The 19,226-nt window shown below is 45.2% G+C and overlaps 1 protein-coding gene across 5 annotated transcripts in view; it reads right to left on the bottom strand.

Annotated features, from left to right (window-relative positions):
* Nucleotides 1–19,226, bottom strand: part of ADAMTS17 (ADAM metallopeptidase with thrombospondin type 1 motif 17) — a 293,369-nt gene that overhangs the window by 220,744 nt on the left and 53,399 nt on the right. For all 5 annotated transcript variants that reach the window (XM_031691884.2, XM_031691886.2, XM_031691885.2 and 2 more), the window contains exons 5-6: nt 1,818–1,901; nt 940–1,097 (exon numbers count right to left, since the gene is read on the bottom strand). In XM_031691884.2, coding sequence (XP_031547744.2) covers nt 940–1,097; nt 1,818–1,901 — 242 coding nt within the window. The remainder of the gene's footprint in view (nt 1–939; nt 1,098–1,817; nt 1,902–19,226) is intronic.

The following is a 19,226-nucleotide window of genomic DNA, read 5'->3' as shown; positions in this document are numbered from 1 at the left end:
GCGAAGAGGGAAATTTGCACACAGAGAGAACTCTATGTGACAATGGAGGAGACTGAAGTCACACATCTACAAGGCAAGGGGTGCCAAGGATTGCAGCAACCACCCGAAGTGAGGAAGGATGCAGGGACCCTCCTCTTCGGAGCCTTCAGAGAGAGCACAGCCCCACCCACACCTTTATTTCAGACTTCTGGCCTCCCACACTGTGAGAAAATCATTTTCTGTTGTTTTAAGCCACCCAGTTTGTGGTAGTCCCTAGGAAATGGAAGTAACACCGCTGCTGTCTGCAAGGAAAGCTGCCTTTGGTTACTACCGCCCACTGCCGGGCCTCTGGTCTCCCTCTCAGTCAGAAACTCCAGCTCTGCGGCGTAGGAAGAAACTTAGCTCCTTACTTCAGAGTCTCCGCATGGATTCCACGGGCATCTCCGTCCACCACTGCTGTCCCTAGAGTGCACGTGGGTGGGGCTGTGCACAGCACACACAGTCCTGCGTGGACAGGACACTCGGGGTACTGGCTCCCTGCCCGGTAGTGCGCTTAAGCTGGTTTGGAAGCAGCCTGCAACACAGGTGAGCTCTTTCCAGACAGCATTCTGTTTGGTGTTAGGGAGAGGAAGCAGATGAATTCTCTTGGAAATTTTAACACTCTTGGGTAACTAGAATTTGAGTACTTTTTTATTTGTAACAAGAGCAACAATAGTGGCCAACACTCATGTCCTTACTCTGGGTCAGGCACTGAGAAGTGCTTCCTGTGGTCATTTAATCCTGTCGCCTTGGAGGGACGACTATCATTTATCCCTATCTTACTGATGAAGAAAACCAAGGTTCAGACAGGTGGCCCCAGGTCTGATTTCCAAGCCTGAATTGCTAGCAAATTACCCTCTGGCCTCTCCAGGAAATGTCTTCCCTCACGTGTCTGCAGCTCCAGGCTGAAGCCAGCTTTACCTGGTCACGAACACGGCGGCATCCACGGGGGGCGTGTCGTCCTTGGCTCCTGGAACCTGATTGTTGCCGAGGTACCGTGCGCCTCCGTATTCCTCATTCTGCCAGTGACAGAAGCTCTCCAGGGACCGCTCACCATGGTGCCCAATGGACAACTTGGCCTAAAAGAAATCAGTGGGCCAGTTACAGAAGCAAACGCCCAGGGAAGCCCGAGTTTATGCTCAGACCACAGCGTGGACATTATGCAGAGATAGTCGCTGGGGTAGGGGGGACATCACTCAATGTTGTGCTGCCCTCGCGCTGGTAGGCAGATGCAGAGACACAGAGAGAGGCCATCAGGGGCCTTATTTAAAAGTTCAAATGGAGACTACGTTATTAAAGAAAAGTTTTCTCCTTTTCAGCAAACTGAACAATGTACCCTACAGGGCATGGGACCCTCGGTCTCACGTTCACTGCTTGACTCTGCAGGTAACACTGTTGGGAGGAAACGCACTCAATCGAAAGACCAGAAAACAATGCTATGGTGAATCCAAATTTGGCCTGGAGCTGGGGTATAGCTCCAGAAGGGTAGCCACGATCCTCAAGACCTCGCCATCCACTTTGTCCATCCATGTGAGACATGCGGGAGTGAAGGAGGGAGGCATGCAAGCCTGCTGCTCAGGGTTCCCCAGAGGTTCTAAGATTACATGCACAGCAAGCTCCAGGGACGGTGCCTGTCCTCCTCTCACCAGGTTCCTGGCCCAGGGCACACTGTTGCCATGTGCCGACCCAGGGAGGCCGGCTAAGACAGACAACACTTGGACTCCTCCTCCACGCTCAACAGTAACTAGGAAGCCTGGAGACCAGTGACGCTTCCCGTAACTATGCCAATGGGGACTTACAGGGCGTTGTCGCAGCAGGACAAGCTTGGTAACTTGAATGTTAACTTTAATTCCAAGGCTCTGGTGCTGAAACATATTGTATACCTGTCAAGAGAGAAGAAAAGAAATGAAGATATAAATACACAAATTTTAAAAACTATGGGCATCCTGGATGGAATCATAGAACAAAAGAAAGATATTAGGTAAGAACTAAGGACACCGCAATAAACTAGCAATTTGAGTTAATAATAATGTAGCAATATTGGTCCATTACTTATAACAAACATACCATACTAAAGTAAGATGTCAGTAACAGATGAAACTGTATGGGAACTCTCCGTCCTACCTATTTAATTTTTCTATAAATCTAAAATATAATTGAATAAAATATAAATGCATTAATTTAGAAATAAAATAAATTCTACTCATTAAAAATTACATTAACTAAAATTCTTTTAAATAATAAACTGTGTTACTCCAGTATTAAAAAGAAATCTAAAGAAAAAGAATTATGTGAAATTCAATTATCGATCTTCATAAAGACTCATTGGAACAAAAAAAATATATATGTGAGATATATAACCCAGATTTTATTTAAAAAGGCCTTGTGAGACTGAAAAGCTCCCATAAATATGAATTCCCCCCAAGGAACCTGCGTGTGATGGGAAAACTCTGGAATCACATACATGTGTGCATACATACATATACATGCCAAGATCAGCTGGAAATCAGGTGCTTGGGAAAAACTGTATAGGACCATTGATTTTGAAAAAAAAGAAATGGATGTCAGATGATTCTGGGTTTCCTGCGGGAGGCTTAAGGGGATCCTTATGGAGGGACGTGGGGAGGTCCATGCCTGTGGCCATCTCTAACCCTCATCACAACCCCTCACGGTTGGTATCTCCACCAACCTCGACTCAACGAGATAAAGCCACCCTCTCAGGACCCACAGACAGTCAACCATGACCCCAATCCAAATCCAGGCTTGTCCAGACAAAGAGGCCATATTCCTTTATTCCCTGAAGTCCTATTTCCAGCGAAAGTCTGTCAATGAGATAAAGTTACAGTGACAGAAAAGGGTAGGTTCCTCTCGCTGGTAGAACTTTTTTATAACGATCTCCATATCAGGACACCAGAGACAAGTGTTTCAAGAGGAAGCGAGATAGGAAACCCCAAATGAGGTGGAGGAATGAAAGCTGACACAGACAGGAAAAAAACCCATTGGACTTGAGGACCCCCAGATTATTACGCTCCCCTTGAGATCCTTTTTCTATAGTATGGAGAGCAGGATGCAGGGAATTCCAATGGAGCAGGTGATGAAGGTAGTAGTGTAAGATACAGAAGGAAGAGATGAGAACCTTTCAAATACTCTTTTTCTTAATTGAGGAAATGCTTTTGTTTCATTATGTCCTTTTTCCCCCAAAGTTACTGAGATATTGTTGATATATAATATTGTAATAGGTTCAGGTGTACAACATGCTTATATATATATATATATGTGTATATATATATACACACACATATATATATGTGTATATATATATACACACATATATATATACACATACATATATATCTCATATCTGATATATAATATATACATATCTCAGAATGATTACCACGGTAAGTTTCATTAACATCCATCACCTCACACAGGTACAACTGTTTTCCTCTTAAAAGAATTTTTAAGCACTCTTTTAGCAACTTTCAAATATACCACACAGAACGATTAACTACAGTCACCATGCTGTACATTACATCCCCAGAACTTTCTTATAACTAAAAGTGTGTACCTTTTGATCACTTTCTCCCATGCCCCCCACCCACCGCCTCCAGCAGCCACCAATCTGTTCTCTGTGAATTCAGTTATTTTATTTCATTTTATTTTATTTTATTTTTCTGGTGGGGGGGTAGGTAATTAGAGTTATTTATATTTTAATGGAGGTACTGGGGACTGAACCTGGGACCTTGTGCTTGCTAAGCACGTGCTCTACCACTGCGCTCTACCCTCCCCCTCCGAGTTCAGTTTTTTTTTAGATTCCACATATGAGTGAGATCATATATTGTTTGTTTTCCTCTGTCTGACTTTTTTCACTTGGTGTTGGATAAGCTGCTGGTTTTTTTCCTGATAGATAGGCTCTAGAGGGAGACTTTTCCAGCAGGGGCATTAGAAGTTTTTCTTCAGTACATCAGCAGCAACATAAAGCAGTGACCACGGCCGACAGTGTGGCCACAGTTAATTCAGGCCATGTGAAACTGGACAGTGTCTGGCACGCAGGCATCAGAGGCCAGGCACACACAGCGTTTCAGCATCTGTGTGATAAAGGAATTAGCTGTGTCAGTGCTTGGATTTTACTCTTTGAAAACTATTATTAAAGCAAAATAGAATCTTTCTGTAATTTAATATTCTTTCCCACAGGAAAAATACAACACATTCAGTTGTTCTGTTCTCATTCATCCACTCCCCCACCACCAAAAATTTTTCTTTCCTCAAGAACAAAATAGCAGTCTTTTTTTTTTTTAAATGCTGGACCATCTGTAGGTCAATTCTGAAGTCATGTCTTAATTACCTATCCCCTAAACTGGGTGAAGAAGGGGAAAGCACATAACTTTTTCCTTGTTTTGAGATTTTGAGAACCACCCAATGGCTGTAAATCAAATTTTTCCAGAAATATTCAGCCTTCGGACTGGGCCCAAACTGGAAAACCTCAATTCAAAACATGAAAGCTAGGAAGAATGAGAACTTGAAATCCTGAGGGAGAAAATTCAAGTTGCATGGGGTTTCAAGGTGCAGCCTAAACACTGCCTGGAACGGTGACACCAGCCAAAAACATTTAAGACCACTGACAAGCCCCCTGAAAGCAGCATGAAAAACAGAACCCGCACGGAATGATGCAAGCTTCAGGGAGAACAAAACTGTAGGAACAAACTCTGCCCGTTTTCTCCTGGCTGAGCTGAGGGCAGTTCAGGGCATCCGTGAACCAGGACCCCAGAGACCCAGGAGCAGTTTTCTTGGAGCAAATACACAAAAAAGTTGTGAGCTGGAGGGAGAGAAAAGCTCCGTGCTCCAGGGCCGGGGACGGAGGGCGAGAGGGGAGTTGTTTAACGGGTGAAGAGTTTCGGTCTTACAAGATGACAAAGTTCTAAAGATTGGTCATACAACAATGTGAATATACTTAATGATACTGAACACTTAAAGATGACTAAGATGGCCAATTCCGTTATGCGTATTTTACCAGATTAAAATTATTGAATTAATTAAAAATAAAAAGCTTCCTGATCTAAAAACACTGTTCTCTAATAAGCCTGGAGGAAGGCACGCCCCCCTTGACGTGTAATTACAATGCTCATGTTCGGGGGATTGGGGATGGAAGACTGACCATGGTTAAAGTGTCTTGTTACCTGAGCATCCCACAGTCCCACTAAGCTCAGCAGGGCGTGGGTAGGGGCAGGGGACACACAGCATCTCCCTGGGGGCCCAGCTCCAAGCCAGGTGAGCCAGACAAAAATCCAACAACAGCCACAGAACACAAAGCAGCCGGCCTCAAAGACACGTAACAGAGTCTCCTTGTCTTTCTTTCCCATGGAAATTTACACTCAGGAGGAGTCTTGCAGGTGGCGGCCATAGGATGTTTAGGGAGACACCTGGTTAGGCAGGGAACAGCACAACCAATCGTCTGGAAATTCTGTCTCCAATATCCAGCCCTGGTTGCGTCCTGGCAGTGTTCAGAGCCCTGGCTGCATGTGTCACATTTCCTTGGCAGCCTGGGGGCTGAGCCAGGTGGACCCGCTGCCAGTGGCACACTGCAGGGCTCCCCTGGCTGAGCGACTTGGGGACACAGCCAGAGAAGAGCAGACAGGGACCAGAGAAGAAGTAAGCAATGGGGACTCCAGGGGAGGAGCTGTTTGCAAAGCCAGGCAAGGTTTTCACAAGAGCATAACCTACCTGCGTGACTCAGGGCCGCCCCAAGGACAGATGGAATCCACAGTACAGTAGACACCCTTCCATCTGACCTAGTCAGACCCCCACCCTGGAGGGGACCCTGTTCTCCAGCACAGTCCTTCTGAGTGGGGTCACTGAAGCAGCAGCACCCACATCGCTTGGGCACCTGTTGGAAATGCATTCTGGAGCCCATCCTAGACCCACTAAATCACACACCCTCGGGATGGGCCTGGCCATCTGCCTTCAACAAACACCCCGGGGTGGGAGAGCCAGTGAGTGCTATAAACACCCTGCTAGTAAACACCAGAGAGAGGCAGGCTTGTTGTCTGCTTCACATGGTAATTGAGTCAAATTGATGTCATTTTTCCTCCAAAGGAGGAAAAACGTGGAATAGCTCAGGTTTTCATTCCACCGTAGTTGTTAGGGAAGCTGAAAACAACCAAAGTTCTGTCAAGGGGCCCCATTTTCCAATTTGGCTGCCCAAGTCCAGGGTTTCTAGTCTCAGCACCACCTGTTTCCATCTGCAATTTGTTCTTTAAAATATTCCTGCTCCTGTGTCACCATGTGCCCTCCCAACCAAAGGAAAATCAAGTTATGTACATGAAAAGCACGATAGCATACTTGGGAAACCAAGCAGAGCCAAGTCAGGGCACCCACCGGGGAATGCTGCCCACCAGGAGCCCCAGGCCAGGCGGAAGCTCCTCCTTCCACAGTGTACCTGCACAGGTGAGCGGTCTGCTGGGGACACAGAGCCCAGCAGGACTCTAGTTTCTGCAGCAAGAGCCAGGGGGAGGGATCTTTGAAAACACAAATCAGTGTATGCCACTTTTCTGCAGCAGTTTCCCGTTTCACATGCCTTGAAATCCGCTCTCCATGCCCTGGCCCCTGTGCCCCATCCTCCTCATCACACACCAGGAACCACCTTTCTGTGCCTCCCAAATGGCAGACTGACCCCCACTGGCTGGCTCCTTAGGTCAGCTTAACGCCTTCCCATCTAAGTGGAGAGTCACTCATCATAGGCTTCCCTGACCACCCCAGTCACCTGCTATCACCTGGATCTTTGCATAGCACTTAATAACATTCGCACACAAATTTCACTGATTTGTGTGCTGAGGACTGTCTGTCACTCTCATCCGATGAACTCCAAGAGGATGGGGCCCGTCATGGTCCCTACTCTACCCCCAGTCCCTAGAAGAGTCCCCAGTCCCACATTAGGTGCCCAATAAACACAGCTGAATGGAAGTAGGTGAGTAAATCTCACTTCAATTTTTTATTTTTAGTTGTGTTAAAATACATACAACATAAAATTTACACCCTAATCATTTTTAAGTATACAGTTCAGGAGTATTAAATATGTTCCCAAACTGAACCTCTGCACCAATTAAACAATAACTCATTCTTCCCTCCATCCTCCCCAGCCCCTGGCAACCACCATTGTACTTTCTGCTCTATGGACTACTCCAGGCACCTCTTGTGAGGGGACTCATACAGAACTTGTCCTTTTGTGAATGGCTTATTTCCTTAATGTAATGTCCTCAAGGTTCATCTGTTTGTAGCAGGTGTCAGAATTTCTTTCTGCTTAATGCTGAGTTAATCATCAATTGCACACACACGCACACACACGCACACACACACCCTATTTTGTTTATCCTTCGATGGACATCTGGGTTGCTTCCTCCTTTTGGCTGTTGTGAATAATGCTGCTGTGAACGTGCGTGAACACGTATCTCTTGGAGACCCTGCTTTCAATTCATGCTGTGTGCATACCCAGAGCGGAACCACAGAATCATATGTCATGTGAATGAACCTCGTTTATGCTCTGGTCTGTGTAGCAGCTGAACACTTCGCTGGCACTTTTTAAATTTCTTTTTCTTTTTTGGCTAAAGATGCTGTTTTCTTTGGGGGAAATACTGGGTGAGCCCTCTGAGTGAGCTCTGGAGAAAGGAAGGAACCCTCTTTCCACTGCAGGAACCAAGGCGGGTGGAAACTCACTCTGCCTGTCGCAGAAACCCTGGAGAAAGAAGCCAAGGCAGTGGGGAGACGTTCCCAGGACACAGAAGCAGCAGCAGGACTCCAGCCATGCGAGACCAGCCCACGCTCCTGGCCGGAACTTGACCTTGCTCTCTCCTGCTGCCTGGCCTCCCTTGAGTCTCCTGTCTCTTAGCTTCCCCCCAGTTCTGAGGCTGGTGAGCCAGCCTTTTGATTCTGGGGGCTCCTCCATACATACCTCCAAAAATATGATTCCTTGTCTGCTTCAGTTCACCCAGATCCAGGTTCTACTGCTTATAATCAAAACCCCTGGCTGAGATGAGAGCCAAGCTCGCTGCGCTGTGGTTTAAAAAAACCCTTTCTTCCTTATTTTAAAACAAAACCGCTCTGCGTGATGCCAGGGTTGTCTTGGTACCTCTTCCATGCTTCACAAGTCCTCAAAAATTACCAAAGGGGTTCTGCTCTCAGTGCAGCCATTTCTTTAACTCTGAGGACTGATTCAACAGGACTCAGAGATGAAGTCTGTAGCAGGCAAGCATGTTTTCAGCATAGTTCTTTCCCACAGCACTTCCTTCATCTGCTCCACTGTGATACCTCCTCCCTGAAGGACAGGATGTGAACTGAGTGGGGCTGAAGGGGACCGCCCATAGCACGGTGGGCTGTGTGGGAGGTGGAAACAAGTAAGTGCGTTATGTAGAAATACTTTCTAGGATAGTTTAGGACACCACCTCTGCGTGATATGCTGGGAATACAAAAGGCTTTTCAAAAGTAAATTAACTGAGGAATTAAAAAAGGAAAGTCAGTGTTTACACAGCTTCAGGGCTAAATCCCTTGCAAAGGATGTTGGACTATTACATTAGTTGCTCATGTATGAGGTCACAGACCCCATAAATAGCTTTGATCGCCTGCACCTACACCAGGCACTAAGGTAAGGAGATAAATGATGAAGGTGTGTGTATACATAGTCCCACCCCGATCAACTTACAGACGGTGCAAAGACAGATAATAATCAGGGTGGGGCTTTTTTAAATTCTGTAAAATATGCATAATATGAAAATTATACCACTTTACACATTTTTACATGGTTTAGTGGCATGAAGTACATTCACACTGTTGTGGAACAATCACTACCACCCGCCTACAGAACTTTTTCATCTTTCCCAACTGAAACTCTGCAGCTATTAACCACTAATAACGCCTCACTCCCTGCCCCCTCCAGCCCCTGACAATCACCATTCTACTTTCTGTCTCTATGAATTTGACTCCTCCGGGTGCCTCCTATAAGTGTATTCATACAGTATGTATCCTTCTGTGGCTGGCATATTTCATTTAACAGAATATCCTCAAGGTTCATCCATGTTGTAACATGTGTCAGAATTTCCTTCCTTTTTAAGACTGAGTAATAGTCAAGTGTCTACACATTTTGTCTATTCATTCATCCTTCAGTGGACGCTTGGGTTGCTTCTTCCTTTTGACTATATTGTGAACGACGCTGCTATGAACATGATGACCCTGCTTTCACTTCTTTGGGGTATATACCCAGAAGTGGATCATGTTGTAATTCTATTTTTTTGAAGAGCCATCATACTGTTTTCCAAAGGAGCTGCAGCTTTCTGTGGTCCCAAGAACGGTGCACAAGAGCACCCATTTCTCCATATCCTTGCCAACACTTCCTATTTCACATTTTTTTAATAATAGCATTCTAATGGGGATGAAGTGATAACTCACTGTACTTTTGACTTGCATGTCCCTAATGAGCATCCCATCTTGTGATTACTGACCATCTGTATATCTTCTTTGGAGAAATGTCTATTCAAGTTCTTTACTCATTTTTAAATCAGGTTGCTTGGGGTTTTGCTGTTGTTGTTGCTGTTGAATTTTAGAAGTTCTCTAGATATTCTGGATGATTTCAGATACGTAATTTGCAAACATTTTCTCCCATTTTGTGAGGTGCCTTTTTACCCTGTTGATAGTGTCCTTTGATGCAGAAAGTATTTAAATTTGGTGAAGACCAATTTGTCGATTTTTTCTTTTGTTGCCTGCATCTTTGGTGTAATATCCAAAAAATCACTGTCAAATCCAACATCATGAAGTTTTTTCCCTATGTTTTCTTCTAGGAGGTTTATAGTTTTAGCTCTTATGTTCAGGTCTTTAATCCATTTTGAATGAATTTTTGTATATGACACTCAGATAAGAGTCCAACTTCATTCCTTCACATGTACATATCCAGTCCTCCCATCACCATTTATTCAAAAGACTGTCACTTCCCCACTGAATGGTCTTGGTCTGGTTGAAAATCATTTGACCATGTATGTCAGAATGTATCTCTGGGTTCTCTAGTCCAGTCCATTGGTCTATACGTTTGTCTTATGCCAGTATCACAGTGTTTTGATTACTACACTTTTGCAGTTAATTTTGAAATCAGGAAATATGGGTCTTCCAGCTCTTTCTTTTCCAAGATTGTTTTGCCTATTTAGGGTCTCTTGACATCTCATGCAAATTTTAGAATGGATTTCTCAATTGTGGCAAGAAAAAATGTTAAGGGGAGGGCATAGCTCAGTGGTAGAGTGCATGCCCAGGATGCATGAGGTCCTGCGTTCAATCCCTAGTACCTTCACTGAAAAATAAACCTTGTTACCTCCCCCGCAAAAAAAAAAAAGTTTAAAAATAAATTTAAAAATGTTGTTAGGACTTTACTAGAGACTGCACTGAATCTGTAGATTGCTTTGGGTAGTACTAACATCTTAATAATAAGACTTCCAATCCAGTAACATCAGTGTCTTTCCATTGGTTTATGTCTTCTTTCATTTCTTTGAACAATGTTTTATAGTTTGCAATGTACAAGTCTTTCACCTATTGATTAAATTAACTCCTCAGGATTTTATTCTTTTTGACAATATTGTAAATGGAACGGTTTTCTTAATTTCCTTTTCCGACTGTTCATTGTTAGGTAGAGAAATGCAACTGATTTGTGTGTGTTGGTTTTGTATTCTGCTACTTTGCTGAATTCTTTTACTAGTTTTAATTTTTGTGCACAGAATTTCATGGTTTTCTACATGGCTCATGTCATCTGTAAACAGGTAGTTTTACTTCTTTTCCTATTTGGATGCTTTTTATTTCTTTTTCTGGCCTAACTGCTCTAACTAGGACTTCCAGCACTATGTTGTTGGATAGATGCAGTGAAAGCAAGCATCCTTGGTTTGTTCCTGACCTTAGAGAAGCGTTCACTCTTTCACCACGTGAGTAACAATGATGAGTTCTTCATAGGTAGTTTTATGACATTGAGGTAGTTTTCGTCTATTCCTAGTTTATTGAGTGTCTTTTATCATAAAAGGTGGGTGACATTATATGCTTTTTCTGCATCAATTGAGATGATTATGTGTTCTTTCCTTCCTTCTGTTAATGTGGTATATCACATTGATAAACTTTTGTATGTTGAACCATCCTTGCATTCCAGAAATAAACCTTTGTCAAGATGCATAATCTGGTTTGGTTTACTAGTATTCTGTTGAGAATTTTGCAATAATGTTCATAAGGGAAATTGTTTTCTTATTCATAATGAACTAGAGTTTTCTTGTAGTGTCTTTATCTGGCTTTAGTATGAGGGCAATTCTAGCCTCATAGGAAAGTTAGAAAGCATTCTCTCCTCTTCAGTTCTTTGGGAAGAGTTTGAGGAGGACTGGTTCATTAGTTCTTCTTTAAATGTTTGGTATAACTCACCAGTTAAGCTGTCAAGCTCAGGGCTTTTCTTTGTTAGAAGATTTTTGATTCAATCTCCTTACTAGTCATAGGTCTACTCAGATTTTCTATCTTTTTGACTAAGTCTTGGTAAACTTTGTGTTTCTGGGAATTTGTCAAGTTCACCTAGGTTATCCATTCTGTTGGTGTACAATAATATATGGTATTCTTTTAGAATCATTTTTTCAAAAAAGACAAATGAACTTATATATAAAACAGAAACAGACTCACAGACAGAAAAATTTATGGTTGTCAGAGGAAGAGAGTAGGAAGGGATAAATTGGGAGTTTGAGATTTGCAGATACTTACTGGTATATAAAAAATAGATAAACAAGCTTATACTGTATAGCACAGGGAACTATACTTGATATCTTATAGTAGCTTACGGTGAAAAATATGAAAACAAATATATGTATATTCACATATGACTGGAACATTGTGCTGTACACCAGAAATTGACACATTGCAAACTGACTACACATCAATAAAAAAATAGAATCCTTTTTGTTTCTATAGAATTGATAGTCATGTCCCCACTCTCAGTTCTGATTTTAGTAATTTCAGGCTTTTTTATTACTCAGTCTAACTAAATAGTCATCAATTTAAATTTTTTGTATCAATTTTTGATGTTGATTTTCTCTACTGTTTTCCTACTCTTTATTTCTGCTTTAATCTTGATTATTTCCTTCCTTCTGCTAGCTGTAATTTTAGTTTGCTCAACTAGCTCCTTAAGGTATAGAGTTAAGCTGTTGATTTGAGATCTTTCTTTTTTTAATGTAAGCATTTATAGCTATACATTTCCCTCTAAGCACAGTCTTCACTGTGTTTCATAAGTTTTGGTATGTTGGGTTTTCATTTTTATTCAGCTTTATGTGTTTTCTCATTTCCCCTAGGATGTCTCCCTTGACCCATTGGTTGTTTAAGAGTATGTTGTTTAATTTCCACATATTTGTGAATTCTCCAGTTTTCTTTCTATTACTGATTTCTAATTCAATCCTATTGTGGCTGGAGAAGATACTCTATATGGAATCTTTTAAATCTGTTAAGATGTAACTTGTGAGCTAATATATGATAAATCCTAGAGTGTATCCCATGTGCATTTGAAAAAAGGAATATTTTGTTGTTGTTGGGTAGAGCATTTTGTATACTGGTTAGATGCAGTTGGCTTATTGTGCTGTTCAAGTCCTCTATTAATTACTTACTTATGTCCTGTCTAGCTGTCCTATCCACAATTGGGGTGTGTATGGGGGGGTGACATTTCTAATTATTACAGAACTGCATTTTTCCCCCTATAATTCTACCAATTTCTGCTTCATAAATTTTAATGGTCTATTAATAGGTACATAAATACTTGTAATTGTTATCTTTTTGCTGTATTAAACCTTTTATTCATACACAGTATCCTTCATCTCTTACAACTTTTTTTTTTATTAAAGTCTATTTTGTATCATAGCAGTATAACCACTCCTGATCTCTTATGGTTACTATTTGCATGGAATATCTTTCCATTCTTTTGCTTTCAATTTATGTGTGTCTCTGGAAATAAAGTGAGTGTCATGTACACACTGGAAGATTTTTTTAATATTCATTCTGCCGTCTCTGTCTTGTGATTAAAGAGTTTAATCCATTTACGTTTAAGATAATTACAGACAAGGAGGTACTTACATCTGCACTTTCCTGTTTGTTTTCCTTATGCTTTATAGCTTTTTTGGTCCCTCATTTCCTGCATTACCAATGTTTTTATGTTTTAAGTGTTTTTTTTTTTATGGTGAAACTTTTAAATTCCCTTCCCATTTCCTATTATGTATATTTTATGGCTATTTTCTTTGTGGTTACTATGAGCATTACATTTACCATCCTAAAGTAATAGTACTCTAATTTGAATTTTTACCAGCTTCAATTCAACAGCAAAAAGAAAAAAAAAACTCTGCAGCAAGACGGTTTTTAAAAAGCAAATAAATATGAAATTATAAATCAAGATAAGAACCACCAAGTAAAAACCAAACAGCTGTGGTAAAGAAAACAGGTGGCCTTTTCAGAGGAGTCAGCAAAGAGGGTCCCTCCAAGGGGATATTTACACAGAGACCTAAAAGACAGAGGGGCTAGCTCAACAAGACGTGGGGAGAAGAGCACCTCGAGGAAAGACCCCAAGTCAGAGAGGAGTCGGGGCCCCTAGGAAACAGTGGTGGGGTCTGTGCCGACGTGGAGAAGGGGATGAAGCCCTGTCACATGGCCTGGGAGGGGGACGTGGACGCGGAAGCAGAAGTGGAAGGATTTCCACGTCAACTGCGGGGTAAGTCACAAAGGACTCAGCTCTGCTTAGTGACAAAATCCTAACCCTGTTGGAAGATCTTGCTGCAGCAAGGATTCAAGGGGAAAGAAAATGGAAGTAAGGAGCCCAGCAAGAAACCCCTGCAGTAGTCAAGGCCAGAAGTAACAGCAGCCAGGCCCGGGCGGAGATGGAGAGAAAGGACAGACTCGAGACATGCTTGTCACCTTGATAAGGTGGTATGGGGGTCCCTCAACCCTGGTTTGAGTCCTCACCCTGCCACGCACTCACTGGCTCTGCACCTGGTACTCTCCACTAACCTCTATTTCCTCCTCTGTAAAATGGGAACGATAAGACCCATCACGTAAAAGGAGGAAATGACATGAAACCAGCAAGCTTCCATCTGGACTGATCATCAGAAACACACACTTCGTTCCTTCCTCTCAAACATGGGCCATCGGGCCACTGATAAATGCTGATCTAATACATCACAACTGTTGAGATGCCATGAAATCTGTGAGCACTTGACACCAAAAGCTCCCAGCTGTAGACGTGTGGTCACACATCCAGGCCCTGCTAGTCCCCTGGCCTGCCTTGGGAACAGGAGTCTGTCTGGGTCTAGCCTCTGGAGTCAGAGCGGCACACAAGAGTGAGTCAGTACCCTGCCTACAGAGACCCAAGGGGGAGGGCAGGGCGGGCTGGGCGCCAAACATCAGCATAAAATGCTGCTGGAGAGAAACCACGTTGGAATGAAGGTGGCAACCACTCCAAGAGATTTCCTCCCAAGTCCAGGGGAGCTGAGGAGACAGAGCCACTTCAATCCTGCAGGCCCACAGGAAACACGGGTCTGGCAGGGGAGAGAGGGGGGCTGGCTGGCCTCGCCTTCCTGCCCGCTGCACCTGGAGGCCTTGTCTAATAACAGGGTGCCTCATCCCAGCCATAATCCTTTCCCATCCTCCTGGCTTAAAGATGATTTTCCTTACTAATAGAAATCCCTTTTCTGAAACAGCCACAGGCAGGACAGAATTCCTTGGACTTTCAACACTAGGGCTTGAGAAATTGACGGTTGGTGGTTTGTTTAAAGCAAGGTGCAGTGTCTGAATGTAACTTGTTTTTAAGTTTGCTGAATAGTGACCCACAACTAGTGGTGAGAGTCTGTGTGAGTGGGTCAGAAATTCTGTTTTTATTTGCTTTCTGGCCTTGTCAGACTGGCCAAGAAACCCCAAGGGCAGACAACTGAAGGCTAAGTGTTAAGTACAAAGCCATGTGCCCCTATTAGGCAGGCCTCGTTAGGTAACATCTAAATCCCAAACTGATGTCATTGGTCCCAGATTTGCCCTCAGCAGCAGGATCTGGAGCCTCCGACATCTTGTACAGCGTATACAAGCAGCCGAATAGGAGTGAAGAGTGTCGAATTCAAGTCAAGCATCACACCCGCTCAGCCCCCTCCGTTCAGTCCTGACAGCGCATGGCGCGTGGGGAGGTCAAGGTTCCCATGTACAGCCCTCCCCGCCACCTGGGATAAAATAGCTGCCTTTGTTCAGATGATAACATTATGAAAGCAAATATCAAAGCAAGAGCTTTGCCTTATTACAGCTTTCGTTGTTGTAATGAATGTTTATTCCTTGGACCTGGGCCCTGGACAATTAAAAAAAAATGAGATGAAATGATCTGCAGGTGGAAGAGTCTGGTGCAGAGCCAGGCCGCACCAGCCCTCCTCCTGGGTTTCCTCTGGACAGATGGCAACCCATCATTAACCTGCCACCAGGGAGACCAGGCTTTGTGCAAATGGAGAACACAGAAATATTTCTCAGAAATCAGGGCCAAGTACCATTAAAAGTTAACAGAAGAAATTCCACTTCTGGGTACACACCCAAAAAAAAGTGAAAGTGAGGACTCAAACACACTGTACACCCATGGTTCACAACCGCATTATTCCCAACAGCCTAAAGGAGAAAGCAACCTGCATGTTCATCAACGGAAGAATGGACAAACAAGATGGGGCCTCTCCATACAATGGAACATTACGCAGCCCAAAAGGAAGGAAAGTTTGACACCTGCTGCAACATGGATGAACCTTGAGGACACTATGTGAAGTAAGCCAGTCACAAAAGAACAAATGCTGGGTGACTCCACTTATATGAGGTCCCTAGAGGTGTCAAATTCACAGAGACAGAAAGTAGAATGGTGGTTGCCAGGGGCTGGGGGAGGGGACAAGAGGGTGTTAGGGTTTAACGTGCACAGTTTCGGTTTTGTAAGACAAGGAGGGATGATGATGATGACTGCACAGTGGGGATGTGCTTAATGTCATAGAACTGTACACTTAAAATGGCTGAGAGAGTCAATTTTACGTTAATTTTTTTTTTTACCACAATGTGAAACATCGGGAGGGAGGAATGAAGGAAGGAAGGTCTCAGGGCAGCTACTGCAGATGGCTTATGTATGGTCAATTTAGGAAAAGCTAAGGCAGAAGCCAGATGCTTTCATGTGATCTCTTTCAAGCTTCAACTTAACTACATTTCTCTATATGATGTTATCCCTTCTATAGGCTCCTAGAGTACCAATGATGATTCACAAATCATAAATCTGTGCATGTGACAGCTGCTAATTAAAGTATCTGAGCAGATGAGCTTATTAAAATTATGCTTTTCTAAGAATGTTGTCATTACTAAAATAAATGCCATTATAAATGCCTTTTTAAAAAAAAAAAGGAAGGAAGTTAATGGAACTCTCCAGATTTTATGACTTTGCACAGGAAGGTGACTAGGGGCCTCATGTCGTGCTCACAGAGGCTCACATCCTGAATTGAACCAGTGCCCCCAGGGGGTCCACATCACTGGCTGGCTTTTGCAGAAGAGCCTGCCATGTGGAGAAGACCATGGGTCCAAACAGTAATTCAACATGAAGACTAATCCCAAAGCACCACCAAAGCAGCCCTGGCTTTAGGGCAGGGCGTCTGAGAGGGTGTGGACCAGACAGAAGGAATTTCCTGCAAATCGGTATGTGTCCTGAGACCAAGCACTGGGCAGTCAACATGGCAAACAGGATGAGGTCCCACAGTCTTGTCTTCACAGGAGGCAGGATCGCAGCGGGGTTCACCATCTACTCCCCATGGTCAGTTATGGAGAGGCCTGGCCTGATGGTCCCAGACCCGCCAGTGACTTCCTGTGTGACTCTGGCGATGTCTCCAGCCTCCTTGCTCTTGGGCCTCCTAGAGCCATCTCTCACCCCCTACAGCACAGCCCAGGGCCTTGCCCTCGCCACCCACTCCCTTTCTGTATGCCTTTGCTGCCAGGCACAGAGCTCTCGTGGTGGCCAAGCCCCTGCCTTTCGTCTCCTTTTGCAGGACGAGCAGGCTCAGAGAGGTTCTGATGCTGCCTGTCAGCTCTGTGATTGCGGCAGAGCGGCGGTCCTGGTCCAGGCTTGCCTGGGCTGAAACCCCACGCTTGTAACCCTTGATGAACCCTTTCCCTCTACAGAATCCTCCTTGACCCCGATTCCACCTAGTGAGTCTCTTCTCTCTTCTATCCTTCAGCCAAGATCTTCCGCAATGTTGTTTCTACTTCTTCACTTCCTGGTCTCATTTCAGCCAGCCCCTACCTGGCTCCCACCCCCACAACCCCTAAAGCGATTCCTTCAGGGACCCTGCAGCATCTGGCATTGTTAACCACCCCCTTCCTGCACCTCTCACCTCTTTCCTTAGAGGCGACTTCTTCCCAGTCTCTGTCTTGCCTTTCTGTCAGCTCCCACATCCCCATCCTCTGCCCCCTGACACTCCCCCGCCGGGACTGGTGTTCCAGTGGGCCGTCTGTGGCCAGCTTCTCTGCTCCCCCGAAGTGCCCCACCTGGACAAGGCCAGCCACTCCAACAGCTGCAGCTCCCAGCGCGATGCCAATAAGCCCCAATCCCTATTTCAAACCATGCCCTTCACCCTGATCTCCCATGGGGTACTCGAATCCAGCTTGTCCAGAACAGAACTGGTCTCTGTGTCCCCCAGATGCTCTCCTCCTCCTTTTCCCAGCCAGTGGCTGAACCATTCTCCCAGGTTTCCCAGATTATAGCCCAGTGGGGGGAGGTCCCCTGAATTTCTCTCACCTCATCCTTCTTCCTTAAGCCAGTCACCCCTTCCTGTGGGTCCTCCCTCCCAGGACTCCTCGCTGCATGACCACCTCCTCCATCCTCACTCCTGCCCCTTATAATTTGGACCCTCTTCCCACACACATGCCATTCCCACTGCTCCTTCTTGCCTTTTCCCCACTCTGGTCCACAGCTTCTGGGGGTGTTCTTCCAAGCCTCGCTCCAGACACGCTTCTCCCCTCCCCTTCAGTGGTCCCCACCCTTGGGATGCCTGACCCACCCTCCCCACCCTGACCCTGTCCACGTCTCCACCCACAGCCCTAAGGTGGCTGCAGCCACATCACATCGCCTGCCCTTCCCCAAATGCAGCCCTGCTGCACCCCCTGCACCACCGCTCCCTCAGTCTGCAAACACTCTCATCAGCTCTTTCATGATGCCCCATGCTGCAGGATGATCACTACCCAGCCTCCCCCGGCCCCCGGTGCTCTCTGCGGAGATTTCTTCCGTAACACAGTTGCTTTACTCATCTGTTGATACCACTGCCTTCTGAGAGAAGGACCAGGCCTTTTTGCATTTGCATCCCCGGCACCTAACACAATGCCAGGAGGCCTTCAATGATGCTTGCGGAGAGTGGGGGGATGGGCGGAGGTAGGCTGCATGCAAAAATCCTTTTGCGTCTAAAGTTTGAGGTGTGCAGCCCCTCCCCCCTCCCCCATCAAGTGAAGGTCTCCCTTGCTCCTCAGTTATCAAATGAGATGTATACACAGGCTCCTTCTGGTTCCCTGAACCAGATAAGCTCTCCCCCACTTCCTACCAGGCCCTCCTTGCACATAACAAGCTCTGTTTTACATTAAAGTTTGATCTTGATTCCTCCTACTAGACTGTTGGCTTCCTAGAGCAGGGGCTGACTCACTCAGCACTGAATCCCTTTGGAGAAGCCCTCACCCACAGTAAGGGCCTTGCGGGGCACTGGTCAGGAGGGTGAGGGTCTTGGGAGGCACTGGTCAGGAGGGTGAGGGTCTTGGGGGGCCCTGGTAAGGATGTGAGGGTCCTGAGGGGGGCCTGGTCAGGAGGGTGAGGGTCTTGGGGGACCCTGGTCAAGAGGGTGAGGGTCTTGGGGGGCACTGGTCAGGAGGGTGAGGGTCTTGGGGGCCCTGGTCAGGAGGGTGAGGGTCTTGGGGGGCCCTGGTAAGGAGGTGAGGGTCCTGGGGGGGCCCTGGTCAGGAGTACGAGCAGACTCCGATCATTGGACAGACTCAGGCTCTGACACGCATACCCACACAGGTCGGCAGGTCAGGCCTCTCCAGCCCCCTGCCCTCCCGCAGCCCAGGTATCACAAGCCTGCAGATGTCTCCATCCCCCAACCCAGCCTCTTCCCCAGCTGAGGATTCCAGAGCCCTCATCCAAGGAGAAA

This window comes from Vicugna pacos, chromosome 27 (genome assembly GCF_048564905.1).
Source record: "Vicugna pacos chromosome 27, VicPac4, whole genome shotgun sequence".
Taxonomy (NCBI): domain Eukaryota; kingdom Metazoa; phylum Chordata; class Mammalia; order Artiodactyla; family Camelidae; genus Vicugna; species Vicugna pacos.
This window is presented reverse-complemented; position numbering and strand designations above follow the sequence as displayed.